This window comes from Zeus faber (assembly GCF_960531495.2).
Source record: "Zeus faber genome assembly, chromosome: 12".
NCBI lineage: Eukaryota > Metazoa > Chordata > Actinopteri > Zeiformes > Zeidae > Zeus > Zeus faber.
This window is the reverse complement of record NC_137196.1, coordinates 5,618,704-5,632,667: the sequence shown is the minus strand read 5'-3', so window position 1 is coordinate 5,632,667 and position 13,964 is coordinate 5,618,704. Positions and strand designations below refer to the sequence as shown.

Below are 13,964 nucleotides of genomic sequence, written 5' to 3'. Positions count from 1 at the left end.
TGTCTGTCGTTAACACCCTCCCTGTCAAGTGTGTTTAGCTCTGTGGCTGCTGACAGTGTCGTCCCGTGTCGCCACACTAGGATACTCCTCCGGGCCCCAAGCCCTCCTCTCCTGATTCTGACTCCTGCCCCTCGTCTCCCAAGCCCCCGACCTCCGTTAGTATCTACCCTTTCTCTATTTCCCCTCCTCTCTGCCGAGCCTCTGTCCTACACTCACTGAGGGGCTTTTCAGCTGTTTGACACAACCACTGCTGTGCCTGCAAAAATACACTGGTTCCACATGCCAGACTTTTTTTAACAAGTAATGGATCCTTTTTCCTGTTAAAAGGCTACTTGGCAAAAAAAATGCCATGATTTTGATTGTGATTATTCAAGACTATACTCCCACTCACTGTGGGGGGGATCCTCATCCTGCCTGTTTCTCAGCAACTGTAGCCTTTTGACATAAATATCATATCATATCATATAATAGTTGATATAAATATCTGTGAGTCAGATATCTATATAGAAAAATCCTCAACCTTAAAACTTGAGTCTGCGCACTCGCTAGTGAGAATCTGCTTTGTTTATCTGTGGTCGCCATGGTGTTTGACTCAGCAAAAAGTACCCTTGTTGCCCAAACTGCACGTGGAGACATCTATAAACATTTCTGACACCTTTTCTCTTGTTCCCCGAAACACTGTTTTGTGTATGCCAGTTTTGAGTTTATAACAAATAAAGTTCACTGTTTTGTTTCGGCTTTGATGCCTCCTGATCAATCTGATGTGACAAAAAACCCAGGGGTTTTCTGACTGGGCCTGACGATAAGGACTCTTTCTGCTTTAGTAGTCGGGAGATTGGTGGAAGGCATACCTTCTAATTTCTATTATTCAGTGCATTGCACCGCTGCCTCACAGCAAGAAGGTCCTGGGTTTGATTCCCGCCTGGGGCGCTGTTGGCACCGTGCTCCGGCAGGTTATCTCCCAAATAGGAGCCTTTCTGTGTGGAGTTTGCATGTTCTCCCCGTGCTCACATGGGGTTTCCTCCACCTCACGTCAGTAAGGACCCCCCTCAAAAACATGCACCCATCATCGTCTGACCAGCGATGGACACTCATCACCTGGTCCCCGGGCGCGTCCACGTATGCTGCCCACTGCTCCTGGCTGTGCCCCCGGAGGAAGGACAAGCCAGGATGGGTCAAAAGCAGAGGATCCATTTCACCGGCCACCATCAAAGCATGTGCATGTGTGTGTGTGTGCAAGCATGTGTTGTAGTGGTGTGTTGTGTGATGAATGAAGACTGTTTCTTTCTTCTTTCTTCTTTTCTTCTCACTTGGGTTTTTAAGTCGATAGCTAATGTTATGCTTATCTGCAGTTCCTATTGGTTTGGTTGGACTATCAGGGGCACGGTTTGCGTATCCGACACCCCGCTTTGTTGTTGCATTTTTAGTTATTTATTTATTCTGTTATATGAAGCAATTGTTTGTTTATCTCTGCAGCCGTCCGAAAAGTGCGGAGTGCTGAACGTGACCAAAATCACAGAACAGGGCAAGAAAGTCCGGTGAGTTCAAGCGAGCATATTGCTCCTTCAGTATTTGTTGTGATCACCTTGGGGATTGTAAGCAATACTTCCCCCTGTATTTAATGTACAAAAGCTACTTGGGCTCAAATCCGGGCACATATTGATCTGTTTTGGTTCCAGGGATTATGCTTTACAATGAAAAGGATGTTTTATTGATACTTGACAATAGTAAAAACTAGAACAAATGGCGAGAGAAATAAAATTTTGGATACTTTGTCATTAGTTTACCTAATTTTTTGCGCACTTTCGCCATGTCTTATATGAACATCTGACATTGTAACATATGTATATGACAGAAAATAAGGAAAAGTGTATAGGTCCCCTTTAAACCATATTTAGATTAGCAGTCTATGGTGTTGTTGCAAAAGTACATTGTCATGTCCTGTATGTGTTTGTGAATCCTGTGAAACAGCAAGAACTGGACCTCCTCCTGGACTGTCCTCCAGGGCTCCTCGCTATTGTTCGCCAAAGGCCAGGGAGGCGGGACGAGCTGGGTGAGTGACGCTGGCTGTGGGGCAGTTAAGCTGCTTTGGCATCATTAAAGCACCAACCAGTCTGTCTTATTACACCACTGTTTACTTCCTGAGTCTAAAGGGAAAGGCCTTAGTCTTTAAACTATGTTGTTATTCTGTAATAATGCTGGTTACAAAAAACATGTCCAAGTGCTTTGGAGCTCATAATACATTTGTAAAAGCTGTGTTAATCCCACCCCCCCCAGTTTGGTGCCAGCCAGTCTAAGCCAGAGTTCACTGTGGACCTGAAGGGAGGTTCAGTGGATTGGGCCTCAAAGGACAAGTCCAGCAAGAAGCACGTCTTAGAAGTGAGTGTTTAAGTGACCAACACTTTAATTTGACGCTTTGATTTGCTCCAATTGAGACTTTCTATCATTTCTTTCTACCTGTATCCCAGCTGAAGACGCGTCAGGGCACAGAGCTGCTGATCCAGTCAGATAACGACAACATCATGAACGACTGGTACCGTGCGCTTCAGGACACAGTCAGCACCCATGTAAGGAACCACACCAGTTCACCGTAGCTACGGTTCACCCTGCCTGTAGACGGTCAATATGTTATAAGAATAACAAGTTAACACAGAGTAATAAAAGGGCTGAACCTTAACATCAGTTTAGATAAATGCCCGTCTAATGTCCAGTAAAAGAGTGTAGTTACGAGATGACAGTGATCATTTTCAGGCCAAACATTATCTAGCTCAGTGGTCTTCAACAGGTGTTTGCGACCAACTTTGCGCCAACTTTTTCAAATGTCCAAATAATTTTTGTGAAATTGTTTTAAATGTATTTTAGAAAAAATAAAATTCTGAGTAAACTCCAACCATTATCACGAGACCAGCTGCGTTTTTTTTATGTATATATTTTCAGTAATCTGCTGAAAGTGAGCAATTCACAGCTTCTGAAGTTATGATGCCTTCGAAAATTGTAATGTTCACGCAACATAACTGGTTCATGGCTGAACTTCAATGTAAACACATGGTAAATGGTTTGTATTATTGTATTGATATTAAACAGCATGTGAAACCAGATTTCACTTTTGTGAAAACTTAAGTTTATTTGTAAAAATGGAGAAAAGGTGAATTTCACAGTTTCACAGTTTTTTCACAGACCATTTAAGACCAGGTCTAGAAAAAAAAACCACACTATACTTATATTAGTCAAACCTGGACTAGATTATAATAAAAAGCCTCAACAGCATTTCAAACCCTGTTTCAGATTTATGGAACCTTTATTCTATTTGTGGAAACAAGGAAACTGTGAACTTCACTGTATTTTTTCCCACACAGACCAGTCACACTCCATGACTGGCCTACTAACAGAACTAAACTAACGGAAAAATAAATCTAAAATAAAAACATACAGCAAGCGTCAGCATCATAACTGAGTATATGTATGTTTCTCTATCCACCAAGGGGAGTTAGAAGAAGACATTGGATAAGATATAATGGCCTTTTGGACCAGAGGAGCAAATTGATTTATGATTGCCTCTCATTGTAAGGAATGTGTCTTATTATGTGTTATGTGTGTATTCCATTTTGACTTTGTGTGAATGTGTGTGTGTGTGTGTGTGTGTGTGTGTGTGTGTGTGTGTGTGTGTGCTTGCATACAGGCCTGGGAGTCAGATGAAGCCATAGAGGAGGATATGCCCGAGTCTCCAGACATGGAAAAACAGGACAAAGAGAAGGAGCATCAGGACTATAAGAAGGGTAGCGCTTTCTGTGTGTGTGAGATTGGTGTTTGTTGACGCTGTTATGGGAATTATGATGGAAAGAGGCAAAATTCTCACAGAATAAAAAATCTGTATTAGTCCATATTAGTTTTGATACAACAATTGAACAACAACAACCCACAACAAGTTAGATGCAACACCTGCCTTGGCAGGGTAATCACTGGGATCAGTGCCATGAGTGTCTTATTCCCCCCCAACCGGCACTCTGCAGCCATGAAGAGCTCCAGCAGCCTGGACGCATCCAGCAACAAGAAGACCAGGCACAAGCTGAAGAAGTTCCTCACGCGCCGTCCCACACTGCAAGCAGTCCGGGACAAGGGCTACATCAAAGGTAGCAACGGGGGCAGACAGACTTTGGTTTCTCTTAAAGCTTTAATAGTTGATATTTGTCTCTCTTTTTTTGTTTTTTAATGTACAGAAGTGAAAGTCTTGGCGTGTCTACTGCAGCCTCTTTTCCATTGTGTTAAAAAGCTAATTTCGCACTCTCGCTCAGTACTAGAATTAACGCTCAAAAGCTTTACCGAGACAGAACGGAACAGAGTTTCACATTTTAACCGTACTGACCTAACACTATGTGAACTATTTTAGAACGAAATTCCTAATTGGTATTGTAACGAACATACACACTAATTTTGGAACAATATACAGTATACAATATACGAAAGTTAATGGTTTTCACTCTCAGCTTCTGGAGACGACTAACTTTTGTACCGACAGTTTAAAGCAGCAATTGTAATCAGCAGTCTCTGAGAATTGTTATATTGTCGCCTATATTAACAGAGAATTTGAATCAAAATGTCAGTTTGTCCGTTCCCAAATGAACATTTCTAAAAGTTAATCAGTGTTAGCAGCCATACTTGCAAAAAAAGCAAACACTACTACTAAATAATAACTAAAGCTGCTTTCACACATGCACTGCAACCCTGATATTATCCAGACATTACCCGAAAGGGTTGTATGTGAGAACGCAAATGTCCAAATTATTTGGACCGGACATTACCCGGACAGCGGAGCATTCACAGCAAACAAGTGGGTGTGTATTGCTTTTATGACGTCTCTGTCATGCCTTTATCTTCGTGCACCGAGCATAGCTGCTTCCTTCTCCTTTCTGCTCTCCTTTATATTCCTTTCCACTCTTTCCTTTATATTACGTCCATATACATGGAGTACCAACGCCAAAAAAGACAAGTCCAAGATAATCTTGGGTGTGCTGTAAAACTCTGCAGCTTCATTGTGTCATGTCCTGCCTCCTGCACACTCTACCCAGGCTCCACCCCTCGTCTAAACCAAACTGAGTGTTTCCAGGTAGTGTAAACGCGCCTGACATGGACAATCTCCGGTTGTGAGCTACATGTGTGAAAGGGCAACTCCGGACAATGTCCGGACCTGATTATTGGGACATTTCCTGGAGTGCATGTCTAAAAGCAGCATAAGTGTCATACTTTGGACTGAGGCTCTGCTCCTTATCTGTTCCTAGATCAGGTGTTTGGCTGCAGCCTGAGCAGTCTGTGTCACAGAGAGAGCAGCACAGTACCCAGCTTCGTCAGGATGTGCATCGACCACGTGGAGTACAACAGTAGGCAGCATTTTATTTTTCATTGCTCAGTTTATTAGCCTAATGATATGCTTAGTAGCCTACCAGTGTTTTTTTTTGCCAATTTACCAATTGGTTTGTGTTGCAGTTTGGTTTTCAATCCATGCTTCTCAATGATATTCTTCAACAAAACTGATGGGGGGCGGGGGGAGACGGACGTCTTTATGATTAAAGGATAGGTTCGCTATTTCTCAACCCACGCCTCATTAAAATGTTTGTTCCCATCTTATGTAACTATGACCAGCAGAACCTCACTGAACGCATTACTATTGAGAAACTTACCATTCTGCTTTGGCTTCACACTGTACATAAATGTAGTCCAATGGGACAAACGTTTAAGCCCTAAAAGCGTAACATCCTCCCGTTTACATGTTACATGAGCTCCTTCATGCAGCTTGAAGGTTTGCTGTGCATTCAAATATTATTTTAAAAGATGAAGAGGGAACACATTTTGCAGTTGGGGCTTGCTGAAGGAAATTTCTGTCTCTACTTCTCTCTGTAGGTCTGAATGTGGACGGCTTGTACAGAGTCAGTGGAAACCTGGCTGTCATACAGAAATTGCGCTTCGCTGTTAACCATGGTAACATGCTGCTTTTTTACCTTTAGTTTGTTGTAGTTATTCAAATGTTTTCCTATTCATTTCACAGATTTTACTCATTTCATTCTGTAGTTTTATATTTTTATATTTTCTGATTAACTGCCTGTGCAGTGCTATGTTGTGTTTCTTTAGTGGCATACAAAAATGTATTATGATTATTAAACAACGTATTCATTAGTAAGAAGTTCACTCAAAATATTTCATTATAAATTGTAGGTTGTTGCTTCTGTTAACATCAGGGTGCTGTGAAACACTGTTGGTATATGGTTTTGTGCGCGTGTGTCTCCAGATGAGAAAGTGAACTTGACAGACGGGAAGTGGGAGGACATCCATGTGACCACGGGAGCCCTGAAGATGTACTTCAGAGAGCTGCCGGAGCCTCTCTTCACCTATGCCCTCTTCCACGACTTTGTTGGTGCCATCAGTACGTATGAAGCTATGTATTGTGTTTTATTTTTTATTTAGATACCCTAAGCTGTGTAGCTGCCATTTAGATACACTTATTACTTAATTAAATGCTATATTTACCAAATAAATAAATAAAAAAGATAGCGGCCTCAAATAAGGATGACAGATAGTCATAAAATGTATGAGCGTAGATATCTGTTGCAGACCTGTTACTCGCATTTTGTGTACCAACCTCGCAGTTCTTGGTCAAAATACGCAGGTACGAAATGCCAGCTGAAACTATGCAAAAAATAATTATATATATATATATTACAGCTACTCCTCACTTAATGACCTACCTGTTTAAGGACCATGCAGACTTATGACCAGCTCTCAACCAGTCAGTATTATACGCTGGACGACAAGTTTGGTCGTGGAAACGGCAGCGTGGCATCTCAGCGTCAAACATCTAATCTCACATCACCCTTTCTCTGTCTCAGTCTCATTCCCGCAGTCGGTCAGTATTCACGACACTAGCGTTCGTAATCTCCAAGACTGAAATATCGGTATGGGGGCGGCTACTCGCTTATTGACCGATTCACTTAACGACCTGGTCATAGGAATGGAAGTCAGTCGTTAAGTGAGGAGTACCTGTATTCAACCTGTAATCAATCAATCAATACAAAACGATACCATACATACGATATTTAAACTACATCCCTCGGATTGGACCATATGTTACGACCATGTGCTCATGGTTGTGTAACCCCTCCCCTCCCTCTCCTCTCACTCCCTCAACATCCACTGATACACAGCACAGCAGTACTTTATTGTCCACTGAGGCGTAACACTGCATTGCTGAGATAAAATGAGAAGAGGGGGAGTATTAATTAAGCACAAAAATGTGACAGTAATGTTCACGTATAAAACGTGAGCTGCATCGATCGGCCTACAGTGTCTGATGTATCCGATTCTGTGCCGGTCAAATTTACACACTGTGTTCATGTACTCATACTCATAAAATGCTCCGATACTCAAACCCGATACCAATGTAATGTAACATAGTTGCATAGTTGACACTCAAAGTAGAGAGCAAAGGAAAAAAATGTCTGCTGTCTGGAGGTACCTCCAGGTAAACAAGGAAGATTAGATCAATCATTTAACTTTCGCCTGACAGTATTCCAAAATTATGCAGACTGAGTATCTATCGCTGTCACCACAGTGTAGTGTCTGCTCTGGTTTGTTTTTGTGCACAAGCTTCGCCCGTGATGAAAGGTTTGACTCTTTTGAGACTCGGTTCTTGACGAGTCACTCAGTAAAACAAGTCGTTCGATTTGATTCAGTTGGTTTAATGGAAGGTGAGCGAATGAGGACTTCTGGTCAACGAAAGTTAGAATTTATTATTATTACCTTTTTTTGCAATGATTGCAATTCATTTTGGAATGGAAAGTACCATATAAATATTATAGAAAGGTATATTTGCACTTAAAAAAAGAGATTTTCATTTGAAGTTTGAACTGGACATTTCCATGTTAGTTATATGTTGTGTACTACTAAAACACAGAGAGAGTTACAGATTGCATTATATATTACATTACATTACATTACATTTAGCAGACGCTTTTATCCAAAGCGACTTACAATTGTTCAAACACCGACAGACGCAGCCATCAGGAGCAATTAGAGGTTAAGTGTCTTGCTCAAGGACACTACAGCATGCTAGCAGGAGGAGCCTGGGATCGAACAAGCAATCTTTAGATTACTAGACAACCAAATCTACCGCCTGAGCTACCATCCCCAAAACTTGGTGAAAGTCCCATTTTATTGGAACTCAGTGACCGTTACATGTTGTCATTTATTTTATTGCAACTCAGGAACTCCTGTTCTATTATTGTTCCATAGTGAAAAATGAAAAATAATATATGCACAGTGTCATTCATGTCTTTACCAAGTGTAGGGAGGTCTAAGGGATTCAAAAATTAAACAATTGTTTGTCTATTAACCTGTTCTGACTGGGAAATGATTGTATGTCTAAAATGCTTTTGGTATACCATCCAGACTGCTAATAGTCTTATTTGTTACAGGGTCCTTAATTTTATAAATGGTGTTTTCTGCTTGTTGTTTTATGAGCCTCCAAGCTAGCAATTTTGCCACTTTGGGGCCTCCCTCATAATATCTTTTCTTCATAAACCTTATGTTTTTCTCAACTTTGTCACTTCGTATTTTATCTATTTCCTCCTTGACCATTCAAATTTGATATGTAATAGAGGGCTCTTAAATAACAATGTGCACTTGTTCTAGATCTCGAAATTTCCTGCAGTCCTTCTTCTTTTTCAGTGCTGCAATCTGTGCCCCTCACTAGCAGGGAAAAAAATGTCTTATGGCTCTCTGTCTGTGATCTGTAGGTATCAGCCCTTTATTATACATCAAATAAAAAGAAAAAAGAGAAGGCTGGACAAGGTTTTTATGTGATTAATGTATTCAACAACTGTAGGGGGTGCAACTTCGGATCCAAATATATATATATATATATTATATACATATACAGTATATCTCCTCCAGCTACTTGTGGGGGGGCGCACACGCCTGGGGGTTTGCGCATGCATAGAACATTACGTAATAAAATGTGGCAAATGCTGTCTCCCCATTCCAGAAGTGCAGGATTTATTATTTACAAGTAAAGTATTTACACAAAAAGTCCCATATCAACAGAAACAACGGGGTGTGTCCCCACTGTCCCAACGTTTTTTTGGTTTTTTTTTTAAGCGTGAATGGGTGTCAAGGTAGCGGGTTGTCTGGGCAAGATATATTCATGAGGAACTCCTCATGAACCTCGCACCTCGGTGCACCTGCAATGTACATACAGCAACTGGAGCTGGGGGTCAATGTGCCTTTTCTTTTTTTTTTTTGAGCATCTGCCCCTCAAAGTCTATGTATGGGACTATAGAGCGGGGAAGTGAGATCCAATCCCCAGTGGTTACCGACAGTTCTGAGCGAAGAGCCTCTGCTCCCTCTCCCTCTCCACTCCAGTTTCAGAACACGGTAAACAGCACTTACACTGTTTCAATGCTCGGATTTTTCCTGACGGATTGAAAAAAAAATTAATGAATCAAAGCTAGGAAACGTCATCAACGTCAATCGCGATCGATAGTCGATTGACGATTTAATCGTAAATCTGCCCCAGCCTACCATTCGTCTTTTCTTATTTTTGTCCCCGTTCAGTAATGGGTCGATACGTTTACATTTAGAGATTCTTGAATTAGGGGGAATTTAAGGCTGATACCTGACCTCTGTTACCAAGCTGTCATCCCATGTAGGATAAAATGATTATGTTTATCTTGCAGGAGATATTTTAATTGCCTGCATGGGGGGAAAAAAACCTGAACCTTACTTTTTAATAAATCAAATAGATTAGAGAAATTCCAATGAATGTGTCCATTCAGACCAAAACACCAGGTAATTTTTGGCCTCATTTATAAATGGTGTGAGGCGCCGCTTTTTAAAAGTCGGCATCTGAAAAATCAAAACATAAAAAGAAAATGCACATTACTCTACTGAAACTTGCTCATTAAGGAACGGTGACTGGGAACAAAGGATGAAACCGCTTCATGTTGATGCATTCTAAAAATAATCTTTATAAAAAAAAAAAAATCTCTTCAGATGTTCCCAATTCTCTGAACTCTCAGAGGAAATCGCAAAGTTGAACACCCTCGCCTGAATGATGACGTAGCGAAAGATGGCAAATAGCTCCAAACGGAAAAAGGATTTCAACATCATGACCTTGTTGACTCTGCACTGCGACTCTAAATTAGCTACCTTAGTTTCCCAGTCTGCTCTCTGACTGATGAGAGGCTGCCTCTCCCACTGCACTCAAGCCGTCAGGGTTAATTATCCAATGCTCTGAGGATTACAGTTTAGAATTAAATGTATTTTTGTTAAATCCTTGAGTCCTCACTCTGGAAGGGTGGAGTTGCATGCGCCGAGTTGGGTTATCTCAGTTTACTTCTAACTTCTAGCTCTTTGTCTATTATGCTAGTTAGGGATGCATTCGCTTTGATTTAGTATGTAAACTGGCATGAAATTCTGGTCATGTTTTGTGAGCGTCCCTCCTTTCCATGTTGACAAAAGCCAGCCGGTGTCTTGACTCCTCCCAAAGGTAAGAACTGTGAGGCAACACAGAAATTTAGGGACATGTTGTAATAAGGTCCTGCTTTCATTATTCCATTAATATTTTATTCCTGGTCTTCTTTGCAGAGATTGCTGAATACAAACAGCGCGTCCAGACTATTAACGACCTGGTAAAACAGCTCCCAAAACCCAACCATGACACGATGCAGGTCCTCTTCAAACACCTCAGGAAGTAAGCGCTACGACAAATATGTTCAAGAGTTTTTGTTTTTGTCGTTTTGAGCCAGACACATTCTGCTTTATTTCAAGGTAGCCATTTTATGGGCTGATTGGGTCCTGTGTTAGTGAATTAAAGTAAAAAAATGGAGCCATAATCTTCCAAACTCAGAATAAAGTCACTGGGCTAAAAGACGGCTTCAGTATTGCAAAAGCATCCGGCGCAAGTAAAATATCATTTGCTTCAACGAGAAACTCTTTAACTATGCAGCCCTGCCTCATACCTTTAACAGATACCTGATGGACACTAGGCTCAAATATCTGAAGCATGTTAGATGGCTTAAAAATGGCTTACTGTTCAATTCAAAGTAATTGTTTAGATTGGTTGAAGTTCATATCTTAGAAGGGGTGATCAGCCGAGAACGATGCTATCAGTGTGTCGATAACCATGAACACCCTCCACTCCTCCATCTTCTCTCCAGTATAACCTTGCATCTCTTTTCCCCTGTCCAGGGTGATTGACCACTGTGAGGAGAACCGCATGACCACCCAGAGTGTGGCCATCGTCTTCGGCCCCACCCTGCTGCGGCCCGAGACAGAGACCTGGAACATGGCGGTCCACATGGTTTACCAGAACCAGATTGTGGAACTTGTCCTGCTGGAGTACGAGGGCATCTTCGGCAGGTAGAGCGCCATGCCTGCCAGGCACACAAGTGCCACTGAGCCCTGGCCCGGCCCCGGCCGAGAACAAAGCTTCCGCATATCCTCCGACCACACCTTGTCTTCACCTCCACTCCACAACAATTTCATGACCTTTTTGGAGCAAAGTCCACGGTGTCTTGTAAAAAGATCAGTCGTATCGGCGTCCAACCAAGATAAGACTCTTTGACACTCACCAGCGCGTGCATCTCCTGACTCTCGTGACTATCTCTGTCTCTCTAAGTCTGTGCCACTTTGCTGCGGTGGCGACATCAACTTTCTGTCTTCACACTGGATTCCTGTGGCTGTAAACACTCTCAATAGAAGTCTCTTTCTACTGGGTAAACTGGACATGAGCTCCTGGGAGTTTTCTGTATAATAAGACTAGAGTTCATGAACTGCATCTGCATCAGGGGGTCTTGGACGAGGCGTCAAGATGAGCCCAGGGAGGTTTTATATATGCATCAAAGTACTGTATCATCTCTAGTGAAGAGCATGATGCTCAGTTGACACTTGCTCCATTTCCTCTGGGAGAATTCTTTCTTTCCTGATGTTACACCGGGGGGGCAGGTGTAACCTACCACTGGACCTTTTTCCTTTTAGACAGCCTTCGTTCTGTAGGCCAGATTGAACATTGTTAATAGAACCGCTCGCTTATCAGTCAGTGGTTTGTATCTTTTTTTTTAGAGATTGAGCAGAACCACTGGAGAACAAGGACCAAAATGGGGGACCTTATTGTTTTTTTGTTTTGTTCTCTTACAGTCCAGAAGATAACCGTTATTAAAGTGCATGCTCTTATTCCTTCACCTTCCCTTTCCATTGCTCTGTCATTCTCTCTTCGTCTCCCCTGCGCCCATCGTTCGTCTGTCGTCTGCCAAGCGTTTTTTCACGCCGTTTGAAAATGTCAAACTTGGCAAAAACACTGAAAGTCAACGGTACTACCACTGGAAACCCTAGTGTGTTTCCTTTGTTTATAATGGGTAGAAAATGTCGAGTCGAAACGGCCTCCTTGAATATCATATTGATACGTTTGCACAGCGTTTACGTGCGAATGCAAATGGTTGGATGGATGGATGGAACAGCTGATGAATGGATTGAGTGACTATAAATTGTACAAATACTAAATAAAAGGATGTATGCCTTTGAGTGTTAGAAATACGGGAAAGGGGGACAAGATCACTAATGTATTATGATTCTTTAACTGATGGGTTGAGAATAAAAACGGCTGAATTGGTCTTTGGGAGAGGTACTTGTGAAACTGCTCAATGGAAAATTTTGAATGTAACTTTTCCAAACTTGACACTGTTAGCTTGTCAGACTGGAATAAAGGCCTCCTCAGCGAGAGATTCCAAAGAAGATGGTATGAATTGTTCTCATTCATTTCTAAATTAATTTAACAATGAGTCATATTGACGTGTGTTGAGCTTTGACTTATTTAGGTCTGACTTATACCATTTTTCAATGTGAGTTTTTTAAAAGTTGTTTAAAATGACTCAACTAAAAGAGAGCCAAAGAGGCCAACTAGTAAAATACTAACTACTAAAATAATAAGATAAATTATATAAACTACCAAAATGTTTTTAATATTTATTTTATTTCCCTTCAAATGGTTTAATCAAAATTTCCTGAAATCATGATGTCCAGTGTGAGACTGAGAAAAGGACTAAAGTGTGAAGGAACAAACCATTAAAGAACAAAAAAAGGTTTTCTCTTATGACCAAAGCTCTGGGGAGTACAGGAAGAGGGTTATGGAGAACTAAAGAGGCCATGGAATCTTAAGTAAACCTGCCAACAGCCGTCACACTCCCACCAAAGCACCCATGGACGTGTAACAGAAACCCGTGGGGATCAAAGACGCCCGTGCAGAAAGATAGTGTGAACAAACAAGTTGACACGGTTGTAGGATGTGGTGTTGGCAGCACAAACTGGAGATTTTTCACTTGACACACACATGACCGCACACACCTAAGGATTGTGTCTACACCAAGACACACATGTTCCACACACAAAACGGAATTTCCAATAGATCCAGCCAGTGGCAAACTTGACAAAGGATTATGGCAGCTCCTAATAAACAATTGTCTGTGGGGGGGGGGGGGGGGGGGTTGTCTTATAGGGCATGCTCATCGACATCCTGGAGAGGTAATGCTTTGGGGTGGAGGAAATAGACAGTATCAAAGACCTTAAGGCTGCATTCATTTTTCTGATTCATCAGCTCGGCTTTCCATCAGAATAAGCTGCATTCTGATAGTAAGGAGTTCGTAGAGAGGAGGGGTTAGACTCTCTTTTGTAATTTACTTCTTGATAAGTCACTCAGTAAAACCAGTCAGTCAATTTCCTGACTCTCTTTTGCATTTCATTCAGATGGGTTTATGCACGGTGACCCAGGGAGGACCTCCAGTGAGTGATGAACAAGAGTTATTTTCAGTTTGTGAATTGAAGATTCACTCTCACCTACTCTCTGCACTGCAATCGTTTGCGAGTCATGCATCGTTATTAGTAGGCCATAACCATAAGCACAGATCTAAAGGTTTCTGACGTTC

The 13,964-nt window shown here is 41.7% G+C and overlaps 1 protein-coding gene across 3 annotated transcripts in view; it reads left to right on the top strand.

Moving 5' to 3' along the window:
* LOC307238140 (rho GTPase-activating protein 12-like) overlaps positions 1-12,766 on the top strand; it is a 72,221-nt gene extending 59,455 nt beyond the window's left edge. For 2 of the 3 annotated variants that reach the window (XM_080011015.1, XM_080011013.1), the window contains 12 exons: positions 81-155; positions 1,477-1,538; positions 1,972-2,053; positions 2,278-2,379; positions 2,469-2,567; positions 3,680-3,776; positions 4,011-4,130; positions 5,277-5,375; positions 5,896-5,973; positions 6,281-6,415; positions 10,633-10,738; positions 11,236-12,766. In XM_080011015.1, the coding sequence (XP_079867141.1) occupies positions 81-155; positions 1,477-1,538; positions 1,972-2,053; positions 2,278-2,379; positions 2,469-2,567; positions 3,680-3,776; positions 4,011-4,130; positions 5,277-5,375; positions 5,896-5,973; positions 6,281-6,415; positions 10,633-10,738; positions 11,236-11,410 (1,230 nt within the window). In that variant the 3' untranslated portion in view covers positions 11,411-12,766. The remainder of the gene's footprint in view (positions 1-80; positions 156-1,476; positions 1,539-1,971; positions 2,054-2,277; positions 2,380-2,468; positions 2,568-3,679; positions 3,777-4,010; positions 4,131-5,276; positions 5,376-5,895; positions 5,974-6,280; positions 6,416-10,632; positions 10,739-11,235) is intronic. The other variant, XM_080011014.1, reaches the window with a different exon arrangement.
* The last annotated feature ends 1,198 nt before the right edge of the window (positions 12,767-13,964 follow it).